Below are 17,922 nucleotides of genomic sequence, written 5' to 3' on the forward strand. Positions count from 1 at the left end.
ACATTTATAGACAAAATATCTGCTTGCTTTTGAAGATAGTTTTACTATAGTAACATTGGTTATTTCCAAGTGAGTTTTTGTGTGCTCTTCTGAGAGATCTTTTCCATAATGTCATGAATATTTCAACTGGTGACTTGCTCTGGGCTGATGTTAGAAAAAAGGATGCTTGTGTAAGGGTAGAGTGAATAGGTTAGTCTTCAATGCCTTTCTAGTTATCCAGTATTACAGCTTAACATTTTTTGAGGTTTCTTGTCAGTGCTGTGGGATTTTTTTGGGATTGCTGTTTGTGGGTTAAGTGATTTTAAAAGTCATTATGTGAGTAAAGACTTGTGTGGATTGTGATACAGTATTTGATCAATAGTAGCTGTAATAAAAATACTCTCATAACATCCATAGTGATAACCATTTTTTCTCAGGTGTGAAAACTGATTTAAAAGAAAGTTGTTTGGATACCCATGCACTGAGGAATATCTCTGGGGAGATGAGGATGGGCAGAAGAGAAGATACGTGAAAGACTGTTCAATTGGTACTTAAAGAAAACTTAATACAGGCTGCCCGGAAAAACTTCCCAGCCTCTAAAAAAAAGACGCAGAAGTAACTTGAGTGGAAAATCCTCACTGATTATTTTTTTCTCTTCATCTTTCAGCTGATTGTAATGCCGTTCTTAAAGCTCTACAGCCCATTTTTCAGGAGCAGGGAATGACAGAAACAGTTCATAACTGGGAAGACCATGGTTATTTAGTAACCTACATCAAAAAAAATGGCAGGTGAGTGGATTTTCTTTTGGTTATGTCTCCACTGTTCTTCCTTAAAATATTTTTCTCCTTCTATTGGACCTCCTGTACTGTTGACAGGGCAAGCTATCCTTTTATCAGCTTTGTATTTGAAGTAGTTATGATGAAGCAGAATATTGTTCCTAATCTGGGCTATGTCATCTTGCAGTTTGGATATCGAAGTTGAACTGGTCAATCTGGTCTGTACCATAGAATGGTGCCTTGGTCTCAGCACTAGTCCTTCCAGATGCTGGACAGCTCAAGTCAGTTCAATGTATTTTTAATTTTTCTGACCATTAAATGTCTAAACATGTTGGACTCTAACCTTAGCATGTGAACAATGACGGCTTTGTCTGTCTGTATTTACATGCCCTTACATGCTTCAAATTCTCAAGCAGTTTCTGAAGTAATTAACAGCATGATAAGAGTGGTTGGTGTCATTAGTGGAACAAAAGCTGAGTCTGCTGGGACAAGCTGATAAACTAAACTACATCCACTTTATTTCCTGATGCTGCTTCACGATGTGAGGGTTTAGTTGATTATGGTATACATTAATCTGGTCCATTTTATAAGTAACTACTATGATTTTATTGCACTTCATTTCTTCATAGTTACTCAGTTACCTGTTCTTGACATAATTGTGGCAGTTGCTGCTTTGAAGTTGCTTGTTTTTTGCTGGTTGGATTTATGTTTGGTGGTTTTCTGTTTGTTTGATTGGGATTTTTTTGTGACCCAAACCAAGGTAACAAGTAAGTGGGTATGAGTATTTTGATGTTTATCATTCTCAATTGTGCTCTATGAAGTTTAGTATATTTCAGTTAGCTTTTCAAATGTGGCATTGGCTTTGGTTTTTATACTTCGTGTGCGTAGAAAAAACATTAGTTCTATCTTGCTTTTGTACAGCATTGTTTAGTCTGTCTTTAGTTACATGTGCTTTTTTATTCTTCCTGAATAGTTTGATCAACACTGCAGTTCTTGTAACCTTTTACAAGAACTCAACCCTTTCTGAGTTGCTGAAAATATAGTGAAGTTGGTAGTTTTCTACTCTGGTTCTATCCTTCCTTTCTATAGTGTTACGCTTTGATGTAATTCTCATAAGAAGATAATATCAAGGTTCTGCAAACTCCAAAGAATTAAAAGGTAATATACCTAAAAGTAAAAAGAAGTTAGAAGGTTAAAAGGTTGGGTATATTTGATTGCATGGCCTCATGTTGCTTTCCTGCATTTCCTTGAGTTTTAGAGAGACATGAGATGTCAATTCTCACATTGGGTATTCTTTTTGTGAATTCATCTAATCATTCCCCTTAAGATGACAGCCTCTTCTAAAGGAACAGTTTCAGAGTTTAGTTGCCTGTCTTTTGATCTGTTCCAGGAACTTCCTGGAAAAGTCTTTTGTTGCATAACTTTTCCAAGAGATAAATGGGGAAGCATCTCAGAGAGGTTTTTACAAAAACCTGAATTTTAAAATATCTGACTTGATTGCTCTTGTTACACTGTCAACTGAACATGTGTACAGGAGAACTTTCTGTGAGTTTTGGGGCCTCAGCAGTTTTTTTTCCTCTGGTTATAGAAAAAACCCGAGTACTTTTTTAAGGTAGCCCTAAACAGTATATTTGTGCTAGTGTAGTTTGTATTTGTTTGATGTAGTTTCAGTTAACTTAAACAATGAGGTTGTAAACCCATAAATCCCAACAGACTGGACAGTTAAACCTTGCAAAACAAATACATTTCACAAGTTGTAAGAATGAACTGATGAGCATATGGAGGATTTCATACTGACTAAATAGGCTTTATTTTAATTCCAGCAAGTTTGTCTGCACTTTATCTTAGAGCCCTAAAGTAATCATACGTTTTTAGTTAGCATAAAAATATTACTTGACACTAGGAAGAAAGGAGCCAGGGCATGCAGATTTTTCCTCTCCTTTCCCTGCAAAACAGTGAGTGTGTCTCATTTCTAGCAGCAGCTTGTGGTAAAACTTGGAAAAACAGAATTGTGATGGAAGGGAAGGTATGTCATGAGCAGCTCTTGTAAGGGTGGCTGGCTGCAACTTGTCACAAGTTCCCTAGAGGGAGAGATGGAGTGGATGCTGTAAGGGTTTTGTGAACGTGTGCACACAAACATGTTTTCAGCCAGCCAAAGGTGACTGAGCCATTGCGAGAGAGAGATGTGCAGTTGATGTAACAAGCTGGGTACTAATCCCTGGGAAAAATATTTGAGATGAGATAGTAGTATGTTGCTAAACAGTGTCTACACTCAAGTTTGCTGAGATAGCCCCCGTAGCCTGGAGGATACCCAGTGCTGCAGTCTGTGGAGTTGTGGACACTGCTGTTGACAAAACTGTCTCTGACAAAGCTGCCATGTGAACAGCCCCATGGAGGGCTGGGCTGGTTGAATGAATTGGAGCTGATTTGGGGATTAAGACATGCTTTCCTGTTATTACCAAAGCAACAGATCCCTGTTCTCTTTTGTCCAAAGCTAAGCAAGCAAAAGTCATATGTGGCAACTCTACCTGCTCCATTTACTTTGTGATTTATTTTGACAAAGAGCCGAATTGAGGGAGCTTCAGTGAAGACATTTACTAACAGGGCTGTCAACACAAGGCTCTGGAGTGGGGCAGGGAATGGCTCACTTGAGCCACTCAAGTTCTCTGAAGAGGTGGGGAAGGATGCATTCCTCTCTGCTTTGCCAGCCCCCTTGCCCAAACACGGCTTGGGGAACAGTAGCATGTGCTGGAGTGGAGCTCTGTCTCTTGAGTTTTGAGGCCCCTGCAGTCTTGTTTTTTGAGCTGTGTATTTTAAAATTCCTTGTAGAATGGTTTATAGGGTCACATTAAGCAGCATGCATTTACTGAAATGTCACTATCTTGGACTAAACAGTTAAAAGTCAGGTTTAAAACATGTAAAGTTTTATCTTATTTAATGTATGTGTGACTTTGTGCAGAGTCATAGTGCCCAGTATATTTCAACAGATTGAGAAGTGTTACTACATCCAAGTTAAGGAGAAAAATCAGTGAAGCTAATCTTTGGAAATGGATATATTTTCAACTAATACTTTCTTTTAATCTCATTACTGCTTCTGAGCAAGTAGGCTTTTATTATACTGTATAGAGCTATGAGACACTTTTTCTTGTGCATCTCTGCTCCTTTTGTCATGCTCCACCTTGAGGTTCTTCAAAAACCCCCAAAACTTGACTCATTGTTTCTACAGAAGAGTGTCTTTTTAAAAAGCTTTGACCTCCCCCATACACATATCCATTTTTAACTTTAGTGTCTGAATTGTTGTTTAGAGAAATATAATCCTACTGGTATTTGACTTCACTGTTCACAGCAGTGCAAGCTTTACCCAGTTGAATTTGGTTTGTATGTCACAGAGATGCTGATGAATATGTTAACACTGGGGAGGGAGAGGGGAGTGTGTTTACTTTTTTCTTTTCTTTGTTAGTCTTTTGCTAACCACTGTGTATGCTAGACAGCATATTTTAAAGGAGGAGGGTGAACATTCCTCAGCTCTTTGTTTCAGGCTAAAATGTTGTAGTTGCCTACGGAGTGATCCAGAGTATAAAAATGGGCTGAAAAATAGGAAGCAGTTGGTAGGAATCAGCAACAGCTACCATGGTAGCTTTCATTTTCTTATTCTGTAAAAACAGAACTGGTTTAATGAAGAAATGTGATTGCCTAGCTCCTCAACATCCCTCAGGTACTTTGTAATTAAGGTGAAGAGCACTTCTATAAAAGAGTATGTTTCACTAAAACAGTGTCATGCCATTTTTCAAAATTTTACTTTTTTGTAGTACAAACAAATATTTTGTTCTTTCATTGAGTAGTTTGACAGGTGTATGCATTTAGTTGCAAGCTGTTTTTGAACTACCTGAAATATTCTGTTTTATAGTGATTCAAAGTCAGCAGATAAAAGCTTTGATGGGTAAAGAGGAGTTTGTGAGTACTTGTCTGTCTATCCAGCTTTATTCTCTGGGTGTGGTCGTTTGGGAAATCCTTTCTTGGATATGTGGGATTGCATTGTTTCATACTCTACAGTACAAGTAACTAAGGTAGTATGATACATTTTTGGGTTAGAATATTTTGATCTCTGCTTCCTAGTTCTGTTTCCAGCAGTTACTTTTTGATTTGGGCAGTTTGGAATTATTTGTTGACATCTTGATGTTTTCTGATGTTCAGGTGCTAAGATGCAGGACTCTAGAATTGTGTCTGTGGCTGACACCTGTTTGCACACAAGCACAAAGAGCTTGAGTACTGCCTTGGAGAATGTGACAGATAGGCAGGTGCAGCAGCAAGTGGAACATTTTTACAGTGGGGGCTGCTTTTCAGATGCAAACTTCCTTGCAGATTGGAAGGAAGAGGATACCTCCTCACTGAGCTTTTTTCCCCTTGCTGCTTTTGTGAAATTACATGCAAGTGCACACCAAAGGTGTGGCAGGGGGCTTGTTTTTTAAAACAGGTATTATATTTTTCAGAAAGATGAGACAGGAGGGGGTAATTTTAAAGCAAACTTGGTTTTTCCTCTTTTTTGGATTCTAAAGTAATTTTTCCTGTATTTACATAGGTAGAAAGTGGAAACTATTCTCGTTGTTTTAAAGAACCCTCTTCCACATAGTAAAAGAGCTGCTGCTGATAAAAACCTTTGTTCATATATGTTCTGCCAAGCAGACAAATGTAAAGTGACAAAAGCCAGCATAGCCTTTGCTATGCCTCTGCTGATAGCCTCTGCTGACTGAAGCTAGTAACTCTTTTGTGAGTTCAGCTTTGGCCTACCACTGCTGCCTTAATACTATTTAATAGTTCACTTTTTTGGGTACACTTGTACTATTGGCTGTGTGCTTAAATCTATATAGGCATTTTAGCTTACTTTAGGTGTCTCTTTTTATCCAGATAACTTCTAGAAGGTAAACCAAACCTGAACCTGTATTATTGTTGAGAATTTTGAATTTCATTCAAGGTGGGGGATTTTTTGGTTTTGTTTTTTTTACCATAAACCAGCTAAGAATATTCACCAGAGACTTGGAACTTCGATTTTTATCCCATTTTGTCCCCAGCAGGCCTACTGCCTGCTTTTTGTCTCTTACCCCTTGCCCCAGGTGTGACCCTGGTATTCCGCTAGAGGTGACAACTGGATAAAATGGCTGGTTCTGCACTGCTGTTGTCTCTGTAGTCTAAGGTTGACATATCACTTACAAATCTGAAGTTGTGTGACTGTATTTTCAGAGTTGCTCTCCTCTATGCCTCTCTTGCCTCCCACCTCAAAGCAGGGGCAGGAACATCCCCTTCTGAGGCTCTCATGGAGTCACAGGGGAAGTGAAGGTGTCAGCTGTCAAATCCTAGGACAGCTACATGATTCTTGCAGGAAATTAATTTAAAAGAGAACATGAGTAATGGGGCAGTCAATCTATTGCTTATTTGTGCCAACAGCAACTCCTAGAATATGGAAATAAACTGATAAAAAGTTTTTCTAACAGTGAAGATATTTCTGACACCATGCCAGTTTTCAGGGAATCAAATGACAGATCTCTCTTATGGACTGGATATACTGGATATACTGTAGTGCCACAGCTCTGAGAGCCTACGGACTTCACCCTTTTCACTGTGAATGGTCATGTCCAAAACCTGCTGGAGTGACCAGTACTTCCATCTTCTAAGTTCTGCTCTTTCGTCTTTCTCTCCTTTTAAAAAACTCAAACCCTCATGTAACCACAATCCTGAGGCTTTTGTGTTCCCTAACCAAAAACCTGTGTCGGAGGACACCTAGTGGGGAAACTCTGGCATGGAGGGAGAGCTGCTCCGAGGTGGTGACAGTCTGTGGGCTCTGCCTGTGTGTATAGTGAACAGAAATGCCTATTCTTCTGGGGGCAAGACCTGTCTGCAGAGTCCTGAGGAAAGACTCAAACTGCCTAAACCCATCATCTGGCCGTAATAGTGCATGAGAGCTGCAGATCACTGCTGTTCCATGACCAGCAAGGTGGCTTTATTCTTGAACTGCTTGAGTCAGTTTCATAATTTGATTGTTACCAGCGGTTATCTTCAGATAACAGAATAGTCAGGGTTTTATCTGACTGCAGCTGGGGTCTGAATGTCCCATCACCGTGGGGGAGGTGGTGTTCCTATTCAGGCTGACAGTTTGGAAAAGGAACTCTGGAAGAGACAAAGAAGGTGGGAGTTGTGGGGAGATGAAAGATCATATAAACTTTGTCACAACGAGAGTTAGTTTGTGTTTTCCTTTGAGGCTAAGTGGGATGATAAGAGTAGACAGGCAAAGAATGGAGCATTCAGGGAATGATACAGCTTTATCTGAGGTTTCTGTGTTGTGCTAGTGCATTTCTATCCCTGAATACCCTTCTTTCTCTATTCAGCCATTCCTGTTCTCATCCCCTCTTCTGTGCTTTTTTTCCCTGTGTAGCTTTTTTTCTCTGCTTCCTTTATGTAATCCCCTTGCAGCCTTTTTGTTTCTTGTCTTCTCCCCTCCCTGGAATGGGGAGGATGTTGACTCTGCTACACTGTTTTCTTGTGTCCTTCCCCACTGCCCTTAACTCTTGTATTTGTTGCAAGTTCTCGAAGATTCGCAGTAGGTACATCTGATGTACTTAGCATGGCGAGGCCTTCCTCTTTGGTCTTTAAATGCTCCTGTAGTAAATATACAGGAGGAGTTTTGTTGCCTTTGCATTTGTATTTATCAATGACAGTTTGCTGCTGCAATTTCTATGCCAGTCGAAGCTGTGATTTGCTCTAGTTTGCTTATTGTTTCTCACTTAGAGATTTTTATTCAGCTTTGAATGTCTCTGAATAGTTACTATAAAAAACCCACCAAAAGAAAAACAAACAAACGAAAAAACCCCTCACCAGCCCCAACCACCCTGCCTGCAAAACAAAAGTGCTACATCCCCAGAAGTGAAAAGGAAAATACAGGGGAAGGAAAGTGTCCAGCTGTTTTCTGAAAGCTTGTTTTCAATTAAAAAGCCCAGACCAAATAAATACACCTGTTCCAGCAGGCATTATAGACTAGCAAGCAGTGTATTCTCATTGAATGTTGTTATGGCTTAAACACCCTGTTTCACTGCCTTGCTTCATGCTGGTTTTGTTAGTCATGTAGTGATAGGCAAGTTCTTGCAGCTTTGTTTGCTCTTTGTGACTCCAGAGAAAGACTTGAGCTGGCACAGCCAACAGTTACAGATGCTGGGGGAAAATAGATTAAAATTCAGAATGAATATAACTTGTTTTAGATTTTCTTTCCTTATTCTGGTTTTTTGATAATAAATTTGTCATCACTCTCTATTGTAGTTTTGCCAATTTGAGAATTCACCCTCATGGATTAGTGTTGGTGGATCTGCAGAGCTACAATGATGATATGAAAGGAAGAGAAGAAGTTGATCAGGTATGAGTGTTGCTTATTTTACTAGGATTACCTAACTGTATGGGGGAGCCCCTTTTTTCAGGTCTGGATGCTCACAGATAAGGAACAGTAGCACCTGTTGAAGTTGCACACACGTGAGTGCATGATTCCACACACTCTTCTGCAGGTACTGGGCCTTGTGTTCTTCGTGACAGTCATAAAGATAGAGCAGCCTTGGTTAGGGCTGGGGTCTCTTCAGCTACCCAGGGCACTGAGGGAGGACACGAGATGCTCAGTCTGCAATCTAGTGTATTAGTGTGAGACTTCTTTGTATTCTCTGTTCTGAAAGATGAGGAGCCTCCATACTCAATCTTTTGCCCCATGAAAAAAAAGAACTTCATCTTCCCTGGCATGAAAGCTCTAGACATTGAATATTGCAGGGAAAGAGGCCACTGCTGTAGCAGGAATGGAACTTTAAGTGGTTCTCATGTTCCCTCTTTGGCTATGTTGTCCTGGAGAACAGCTAAATGCAGTGATGACAGCTGCTAAAATGTGCACATTCTTGCTAGTAACAAGGCTGAGGAGGCCAGCTAGTTAGTCATGGGCTTCTCATGTTACATTTCAAAGCCTTTTCATAGCAGGTGCTATGTTTTATTGACTTCCAGGTAGACTAATTTAACGGATATTTTGCATTAAGTGCTGATCTACAAATTCCACCTCTTGTTTGCTATTTTTTCCAGCTTTTAAACAAAGTAGAAGAAAGAATGAAAGAATTGTTTCATGGTAACATAAAAAGGGTGAAACGGTAAGTTTGTACCTCTACTTCTGTATGTAGCTTGTCTGCATAGTTACTAAAGATAATAAGCAAGTTATGCTTTGCTGTAATGCAGTGAATAGCCTGGAGTATGAAGATATGGATGGGATTTTTTAGACCAGGGCATAAACTGTACCCTATGGGCCACATCCCTCAGCTTCATGGAGGAGGTGAGCTGATGATGGTGACCAGGGTCAGACCCAGCCCTGTGACTGTCAGGCTGGGCTGTGGTACTGGGGCAGCTCTGAGCAAGAGCTGGGTGTCAAGGATTGGCAAAAGACTTGGGCAGGTGGGGATAGAGCTGCAAATAAAGCTCTGGCACAGGAACCAGGGGGTGAGGATTAGAGCTGAAGTGGAGCTCAAGCCCATAGAGGAGACTTTGCCCTGACAAGGTTTCCTGCAGCTCTTTCTCACATCTCTGCCCCTGCTGTGCCTCGTGCCCACTGTGGGCATGTGTGATTTAGGGACCTGCCAAGAAGATAGATACACTTTGTAGCAAATTTTTATAACTTAAGGATGGGGACTTTGCAAGCCCGTTGTCCGTTTGGATTAGTTAAATTCAAGGCTGTGATAAAATTTAAGGACTCAAATTGGAGCTTATGGCCTGGTGCTGAAATAACTTTCATACTGAATGTGGCTTGTTGTCTTTGTGGTGGCTGTCTGGCAGTGACTGATGCCTTGAAGCCAGGGAACACTTACTGTAGGCATGCACATGGTAGGGAGTGCAGCAGATACTTGAAGGAACATAAAAGTGAAGATGGTCAAGAAAAGTAAAAAGCAAGTGTGAAATTGTCAGGGCTCAGTAAAGCCAAGGAGCAAACAACAAAATAGGAAAATAGTTAAGCGGTACTATGGCAGAAAGCAGATCTGAAGGTTATGAGAGACCACAAGTAAAATAGTAGTAATTGGAAGTGTTATTATACTTGCATATTGTTTTTTGTTTTACAGTTGTATGTAAAACAGACTAATTATCTTGTTACTTTAACCTGGTAAAGCCTCATAAAAGGTGCCCAGTGTATGAACACAGATGATCTTGCATCTGTGCTGAGGGAAGAGAAGCTTTCTGAGGCTGTTTTTGATTCTGAAGTGGTAGAGAGGGAGTTTGTGGAATCCCTGTGCTAGGAATTTCTTAAAAATAGGTCAGGAGAACATCTGTGGAGGGTCTAGGTCTTTTGGTTACCTTAATATAGGAAGATGAACCTCCTAGAACAGTACATCTGGCATGAATCTTGTCACGTGCTCCTCAGTGTCATTTTTTGCTTGTTTTTGTTTGTGTGGGGTCATTTTGGGGGGAGGGAGGTTCTTTTTAATTTGTTTTGCATCGTTTTGGTGTTAGCTGCACACTGTTTTGCATTGTTTTGGTGCAGCTGCAGTAGGATGGATGTAGCTGGAGAAGTTTTCCCTGCCTTTTTGTTATTGCAAGGTGAGGTTGCTCTTGCTCCTGTCGTGGGTTGCCATCTGGCGGCTCGCTGAGGGTAGGAAGCTTTTCTGGAATGTTAGTTGGGAATCACTAGGGAATTTAAAAGAAGCTTGCCTATGTCTAGTCTGCTGCAGCCTTCTGGGGAAAAAAAAAAAAATCCTTGTGATTCATGAAAGCGTGTGTGGGAGAGCTGATGAACTCTGTGCCTGCACATTTTGCCTAAACTTGATCCCTTTGATTGTTTGCTGTCATTACGAAGATAGTTTGTCTTTCCAGGTGAAATACTGTTTTGAACCAAGGTGCATCTCTGTGGAATTTAAAAAACCAGCCTAAAACCCACAAACAGCAAACCCAAAACAATCTTAGCAGATGCTTTAACACTTCTAAAATGTAATTGACTGTCAACTCATATCAAGGATTGTGTTTGTGTACTGCAGGCTGACCCAGCTCAGTCTGAAATACTGTAATAGTTCTTTTGATGTTTCTCTGTGTATTAAAATGGCTCAGTGTAGCTTCAGAATGAGATCCACTTAATCTGAGAAATGGCATTCTTAACTGAAGATGGAAGCTTTGTCATGGTTTTTTGCTTGCATTCTGTTTTTGTATTGTATCAGTTTCTGGTCATGAGCTGATTCTTCTGCAGAGGCTTGTGCATTATGTAAATTCTGTCTCTTAAAATAGAGAGAAATTCACAGGTACCTTGTAGAAGTTGTACATAAAGAAGAGCTGTGTATATTATCTGTCCCTTAGTAAGTTATGTATATTTAAGATATGACTGGTAGATTTCTTATATCTGTTAAATGTGGCAAGTTTTCTTAGATTCATCTTGTAAATATTATTTATTATGATGAATCTGTAGTATGTTTAAAGTGTGGGGTTTTTTTTTAATAAACATTCCAAATTTTTGTAATTGTCTTTCGTATTACTTTTTCTAGGTTGCCAGCCATCTTGAGAGGAGGTGTCATTGACAGATACTGGCCCACAGCTGATGGGCGCCTGGTGGAGTATGACATAGATGAAGTTGTTTATGATGAAGATTCACCTTTTCAGAATATTAAAATTCTGCATTCAAAACAATTTGGGAATATTCTTATTCTCAGTGGGGATGTTAGTAAGTATCATCTCATGTAAGGATCTCTGGCATGAAAATGTCAGAAGTGTTGTTTTCTATCCTGCTGTGGCAGTTTTAATGGATGTCTAAGGGTCATGGTTCAGATGCTGGGAACTTTGACTGGGAACTGTGCTTGTGTATGTACACATACATCTGTTCCTGTATACTAGGGATGCTAATTAAGGATGTTAATCTAGAGTTAAAAAAATTATTTTTTCAGAGTTAAAATCTTTGCTGTGGAAAGTGGCCTGGGAGAATATAAGATGTTCTATAGCAGAGCTGCTTTCCTCCATTCTTTTATATGAACTATTCTGTTTGTTACTAGTCCAACCTTCTGAGAGCTTTTCTTTGACAGTAAAACAAGCTACTTTGTCAGTCTTCAAAACCCAACGGGGTTCTAAAGAAATATGAAGTGAGACCTGATGTGTGTGTATAATCTTGCTCCCTTGATTCTCTAAGGGAATTTCCTGCTTGGTGAGCTAGAGACAGCTGTATCTCAAACCATTTAGGTGCTTTATTGGTGAACATCTTTTGACTCTTCTTCAAAATAATAGAACTTGAACTCTGAAGTTAATCAAAATAGTGACTCAAACTTTATATGAGGGTTTATATGTGATACTTTGTGCCTGCTGACCTTTGTATTTTTGAAAGTGAGCTTAGGAGAAGGTGGGCTACTGTTCTTTAAAGCTGGATATTGCTGTTTGCTGGAAAATCAAGGCAATAAAAGGACTATGCTTTGTAAAATCTTAGTTCCTATGTTGAAAAGGACTGACTCTGGTAAATGAAGGATGTCGCTGCCCAGGGATAGAATATCTATGTTCACTTTAATGGCAGAGTAATTAAGAAGTCGAAATAGAGCTTTTGAAATAATTGGAAGTGCCTCTAACAATTCAATTACCTTTCTGCAACTGTCAAGCAAGCTTCTATGCAGGTGGCAGCTGAAAAGCACTGTTACTGAATTCATTAGCAAGGTATTTTCTAATCCAAATACAATTGTGTTAGAAATCATCAAACTGGGTATTCAATACTTCTAGCCAGAAATTTTCATCAGAGTTTAATATGGAGATGAGATTTTGCTTGAACATTATGACAGTGTGCCTTGTAGAGATGGAAGTATGTCATTACTTATTTCCCTTTCATGGGATTTTGAAATAATGCTTTGTCTCATTTTGTTATTGTATGCTGATAAGTGAGGTGGTGGTTGCCAGGCAGAAGAACAGGATATGCCACCATGTGCTGCTGCACAAAGCTTGGCCCTTGCAGTACAGACTGTTGTTGCAGCTTGGGATAGTTACTGCTTGCTTTGAAGCTAATGCTGGCAGCAGGCAAGCTGCAGGGCCCTTCAGCCACCTGGGTGTTAAAGGTCATGTTTGTTTCTGTGCAGGGATTCCCTGGTGTGCATCTGGGTTGCTCTTTTTAGCTGGGGTCCACAATGGATTTTCAAAAATTTCCAGATCTGTCTCTTGCAGGATGAGTCTGAGCATCAATTCACAAAGACTGATGGTTTTGCTCTGCTGCTTTTTATCTTGGCACACAGTACTTCCCAATGCTGAGGTGGGCATTGTTGGGTTCATGTGGAGAACTGAGAAATCCTGTGTGGGATTCTAAGAAGAATCTTGTGGCTTGGACTGTCTCTGAGGGCCAGGTTGTTTCTGTAGATGTTCTTGCTTTGATCTGTATTGTATCACCTCTGGATTAATACCAGTTAATGAGAATTAGTGAAGATATAATATTTCTGTCCAATTCTTCCTTCCATTCAGATCTGGCAGAAAGTGACCTGGCATATACTCAAGCCATAATGGGCAGTGGAAAGGAAGATTACACTGGGAAAGAAGTGCTAATCCTAGGAGGTGGTGATGGAGGTATACTATACGAGATAGTCAAACTGAAGCCAAAGATGGTTACTATGGTAGAGATATCCTTTTACAAATGGCCCATCATTCATATCAACCTGAGCTTTCCGTTGATACCTTAGCACTGATCACAGTTATCTGTCAGGTTCTGATTTGCATGAGGAGATAGGGTCTAAAATGAAATCTTTTTGTCAGCTTAGAGACCCAGTGACTACATACTTGTGCATCATTATGCAACACCTGCTTTCATGTTCCCAATCCATACCATGACTGAGTAGAAGTTTACATAAGGCTGGAAAGGAATGCCTCTGTCATGAGACTGATTCTTTCTCTAATAACAGAAGACATGTCTGTCAAATTTGTGTTTTGGGCTCACTTTTGCCTTCTTGAGTTTTCTTAAAGAAAGCTATAAAAAATATAGTGCCTAGGAGCAAAAAAAAAAATCAATAGGCATGTCAGGACTTGATGAACTGTATTGATAAATTGGCCAAACCTGTTTTAAAAGTACTGTTACAAATCAAAATTTCAACATTGCTATAGTTTGTAGTGTAAACCAGTGTTAGTCATATGAACTATGGATCCAAGATTTTGGGATACTTTTGCTAAGACTAAAAATAATTATTTTAAAAATGAAGGTTAAAATCTTAACCTAGTTTAACTTTATGGAGTTTTCAATAGTCTCAGTTCACATTTCAGTCTTTCACCATAATGATAACCTAAGATATCAAAAATTAGTAAAACCCAAAAGTCAGCATTTTGTAATCATCTAATTGAATCTGGAGGCCAGTACAAAAGGTTGGCTATTGCAGTATATATACCAGTAGACACAGCTAATTATTTTTTTGTGAATGCCTCTTTGAGAACTTGTTTCTGAAGAAGTAGAATCTCTTACCTCTATGTCTGGAATGTATTATGCCTTGACAAGCTTCAAACATTGACCAAATGGTGATTGACGGGTGTAAAAAACACATGCGTAAAACGTGCGGAGATGTCTTAGACAATCTAAAAGGAGAGTGCTACCAGGTAAGGTTCTGGTTTTCTTTTATTACAAGTCATTTCAAATACATGTAGACTTAGTCTGGAAGACTGCTATGGCAAAGTTTTGGGGACAAGTCTTCTGACTCAAACTTTGGAAGCTTTTTGTCCTTTTGTATGACACTTGTGTGCTTTATTAACTGGAGTTCATGCTGGAAGTATTTTAACACTCGGTCTTCAGACACCTAAAATTCATTGTATATGTAGCTTTTGAGGAGGATGAAATGGGAGAATGTTTGCTGTAACTTAGAAATGAAGAGCTAGCAGTAAGAATGTTGTCTTTAACATCATTCTTTATGCTGTTGAAAAGGTAGAAGAAATGTGTCTTTTTTAGTTGTCCTATGTTGTTGAAAATACCTGAATTTATAATATGATTTAACAATTATTTTTAACATATAGGCAAAATCCCTTAGTATTACACTACTATTACATTAAAAATAAAACTCCCAACAAATGTCATGCATCCCTGCATCTGAGGTCTTTGTGTTGCATCTGACAACACTTAAAAATGAGCCCAGGTGTAATTTGACATGTTTCTTCTTTCAGTACTGGTCCTTAGATATTGTCAGATATTAACTTACAGGAGTGAGCTAATAAAAAACATGCAAAAAATTTACAGAGAAGTCACATGCTACTCTGTGGAAATCAGTGGCCCTTCAAGTACCTAATTTAACTCATATGTTGGAACTGCTAACTGTTGTCTGCATTTGGTAGAAAGAACAGTGGTCACAGATCTAGGAATTTCAGTCCTGGAATGCCTGTGTTTTCATTGTTATAATTCCTGCAATGTTGCTCCTTTCTATGTGATGTAAGAGGTTGAAAGTGGAGCCTAAAATTAAACGTGCATTTAATTTTGTAATTTTTCTGTCTTAATTTCTGTGAATCCACATTTGTTCCTTTTACCTGGTCAATTTTAGGGTATTTTTAGGACTAGCAACAATATTTCATTCTAACAGGTTCTAATTGAAGACTGTATTCCTGTACTGAAGAGGTATGCCAAAGAAGGAAGAATGTTTGATTATGTAATTAATGATCTGACGGCTGTTCCAATCTCCACATCTCCAGAAGAAGGTAAATTTCAAATTTATTTACTAAACTTCTGAGAATTTTCAACATTTCTGTCCTGCTGCATAATAGTCTGCAGCATAATGCTTTTTTTTATTCAAAAAGCAAATCTGAGCCTAAAAAAGACATCTGTTTTTAAATTTTTTCAAGTATTAGGAAAGACCAGCAAGTGCTTAGTACCCTTTTAAATATCTTAGTACAGAATAATATAAACTCATGTAGTTCTTGAGAAGTATGTGGAGTTCATACTCCAGCAAATTTTCCTCACTGCAGAATTTATTGGAAACTTCAGGAAAATTCCTGTGAAGAAAAACAATACTCCTGCCATCATTCCCATTGTGTGTGGTTTGCATTTGGTTTTTTTAATCCAGGCTTTATTTTTTTTTTTTCAAAACTTTGCAAGTCTTGAATACGTACTAAGTAAACAAGCCAATAATATGCTGTTTTTTCAATCATTCTCCATATGCAGATTCCACATGGGAATTTCTGCGGTTGATTCTTGACCTCTCAATGAAAGTCCTGAAGCAAGATGGGAAATACTTCACACAGGTATGATACTTGGATGCAGTAAAGTACTGTATTATATCTACTGCAGTTTGCATATGCTCCTTTTTAAAAAAAGGACAAAAGTTACTAAAAATCTACTTGAAGGTGGTTTTCTCCTTTAATGACTTTTTGGGCATTTTGCATGAAAGTTAGGATTTGCTAATTGACTTGTCTTTTTTTTCATTATTTCAGCTGAATATGTAGTGCTTTTGTCTGGAGTTTAGAAGCATAATTTTAAGACTCAGCAAGGCATACTACAGAATATTGCAGCTAAACAATTCTTGGGAAAGCAGAACAGATGTACTTCATGAAGTACATGGATTTTAAGCTAGTGTCTGAGTGTAGAACATGGAAATTTGTGAGTCATTAAGGTGTAAGAGTTTTGACATAGGTGCAGTGGGATGAGAAAATTAGTATACCCACCTCATAGATAATAGAATTGTGATATAGCTTTCAGCAGAAAATACTTCAGGTAATCCTGAATTTGGAATGCCACAAAGTTGTGTGCAATTGTGACAGGAATGTGACAGGAGCCAGCAGATGGATCAGTGAAGTCTTAAGTCTCTGAAGTTATATTTCTCTTGTCGTGCTCATAAACTAGTCTTCTGATGTGTGGAGAATCTAAGTACTGTGTTTTAGACTAATATCCTTAAGCTCTGCAATATATAGAAATTGGCTTACTGTAAAATTGTGCAGGTTTATAAAGAAATGCAAAACTTGTAGGATGAGGTTTCTGGCAATTCTAACGTGCTGCTCTATTTAAAAATGCTGTGGTTGCATGGGCAAGAAAATTTATCTTGTATTTAAAATATATGATTAACATGGTTTTGCCACACTGTAAATATTAATTTCTGTCAGGCATTTGTCCTGTTAATAGTGGAAATATTTGTGGCAGACTTTGTTAAAAGAGCACTAAACGTTTTGGAAACTGCAGATGGTTTTTTGCAGTTGCCATACTCTTAGCATACACAGTGATACTAGCTCACCTTATTTGAATAATACACAATGACACTAGTTCACCTTATTGGAATGAAGGTAAAGGTATGTCTGGGGACAGGTTTTGTTGGACTTTGTGGAAAGACTCTTGAGAAGAAGTTTGTGCTGAAGGCTGAAGTGGTGGCTGTGCTGCAGCCAGAGGGCAGGGTATTGTTCTGAGTCAGCTGGAAGCAGCTGAGATATGGAGACTGGTGCAGCCCCTGCTGCTTGTTTTGTCCTCATGGGAGGTGATAACTCAGCTCTCCAGTATATGCTTGCACAGAAAGAAAGGAAGGACAGCAATCCTGAACCAGCCCTGGTGGATTTTTGCTGTTGTGAAAACTATGCAATGTTATATTTTGTGGTCCCAAAGCATAAAGGTGGTACATAGCAGGATGGGAAAGAAACAATATTCAAGTTGATGTGGCTTAAAATTAACTTAGGGCTAATGGGTAGCCAGTGCAAGGACTGGAGTATAGAAGCAGTGTTCTCTAGCAATTTAGTCTTCCTGAAGGTGTTGAAAAAAGGACAGTTAATACTGGGACAGACAGCTGTCAGAGCTTTTGATACATCTGTTGATCAGCCCATTTGATGGTCCTTGTAGCCACTTCCCAGCTGGGCCTGAAAAAAACAAAGTAGTCCTCTGTGAAAATGGAGTAATCCTCTTTATTGTTTATGTGGCCAGGTTTTGGTAGGGGAGTGGGGGGAAGGACTCCCCATGTCCAACAGAGCCAATGCTAGCTGGCTCCAGGATGGCCCTGCTCCTGGCCAAGGCTGAGCCCATCAGTGACTGTGGTACTGCCTGTGGGATAAGGTTTTTGAAGGGCCAAAAGCTGCTGCAGAACAGCAGTTGCAGCCAGAGGGAGAAGTGAGAATGTGTGAGAAGCAGCTCTGCAGACTCCAGGGTCACTGAAGGAGAGGCAGGAGATGTTCCAGGTGCCAGTGCAGAGATTCCCCTGCAGCCCATGATGAAGACCATGGTGTAGCAGGC

At 39.3% G+C, this 17,922-nt stretch overlaps 1 protein-coding gene across 1 annotated transcript in view; it reads left to right on the forward strand.

Annotated features, from left to right (window-relative positions):
• The window catches only part of SMS (spermine synthase), a 43,624-nt gene that overhangs the window by 13,271 nt on the left and 12,431 nt on the right, over positions 1 to 17,922 (forward strand). Inside the window, exons 2-9 of the mRNA XM_066313963.1 lie at positions 647 to 767; positions 8,061 to 8,154; positions 8,853 to 8,917; positions 11,282 to 11,457; positions 13,218 to 13,372; positions 14,244 to 14,333; positions 15,302 to 15,416; positions 15,880 to 15,959. Coding sequence (XP_066170060.1) covers positions 647 to 767; positions 8,061 to 8,154; positions 8,853 to 8,917; positions 11,282 to 11,457; positions 13,218 to 13,372; positions 14,244 to 14,333; positions 15,302 to 15,416; positions 15,880 to 15,959 — 896 coding nt within the window. The remainder of the gene's footprint in view (positions 1 to 646; positions 768 to 8,060; positions 8,155 to 8,852; positions 8,918 to 11,281; positions 11,458 to 13,217; positions 13,373 to 14,243; positions 14,334 to 15,301; positions 15,417 to 15,879; positions 15,960 to 17,922) is intronic.

This window comes from Sylvia atricapilla, chromosome 2 (assembly GCF_009819655.1).
Source record: "Sylvia atricapilla isolate bSylAtr1 chromosome 2, bSylAtr1.pri, whole genome shotgun sequence".
Lineage (NCBI taxonomy): Eukaryota > Metazoa > Chordata > Aves > Passeriformes > Sylviidae > Sylvia > Sylvia atricapilla.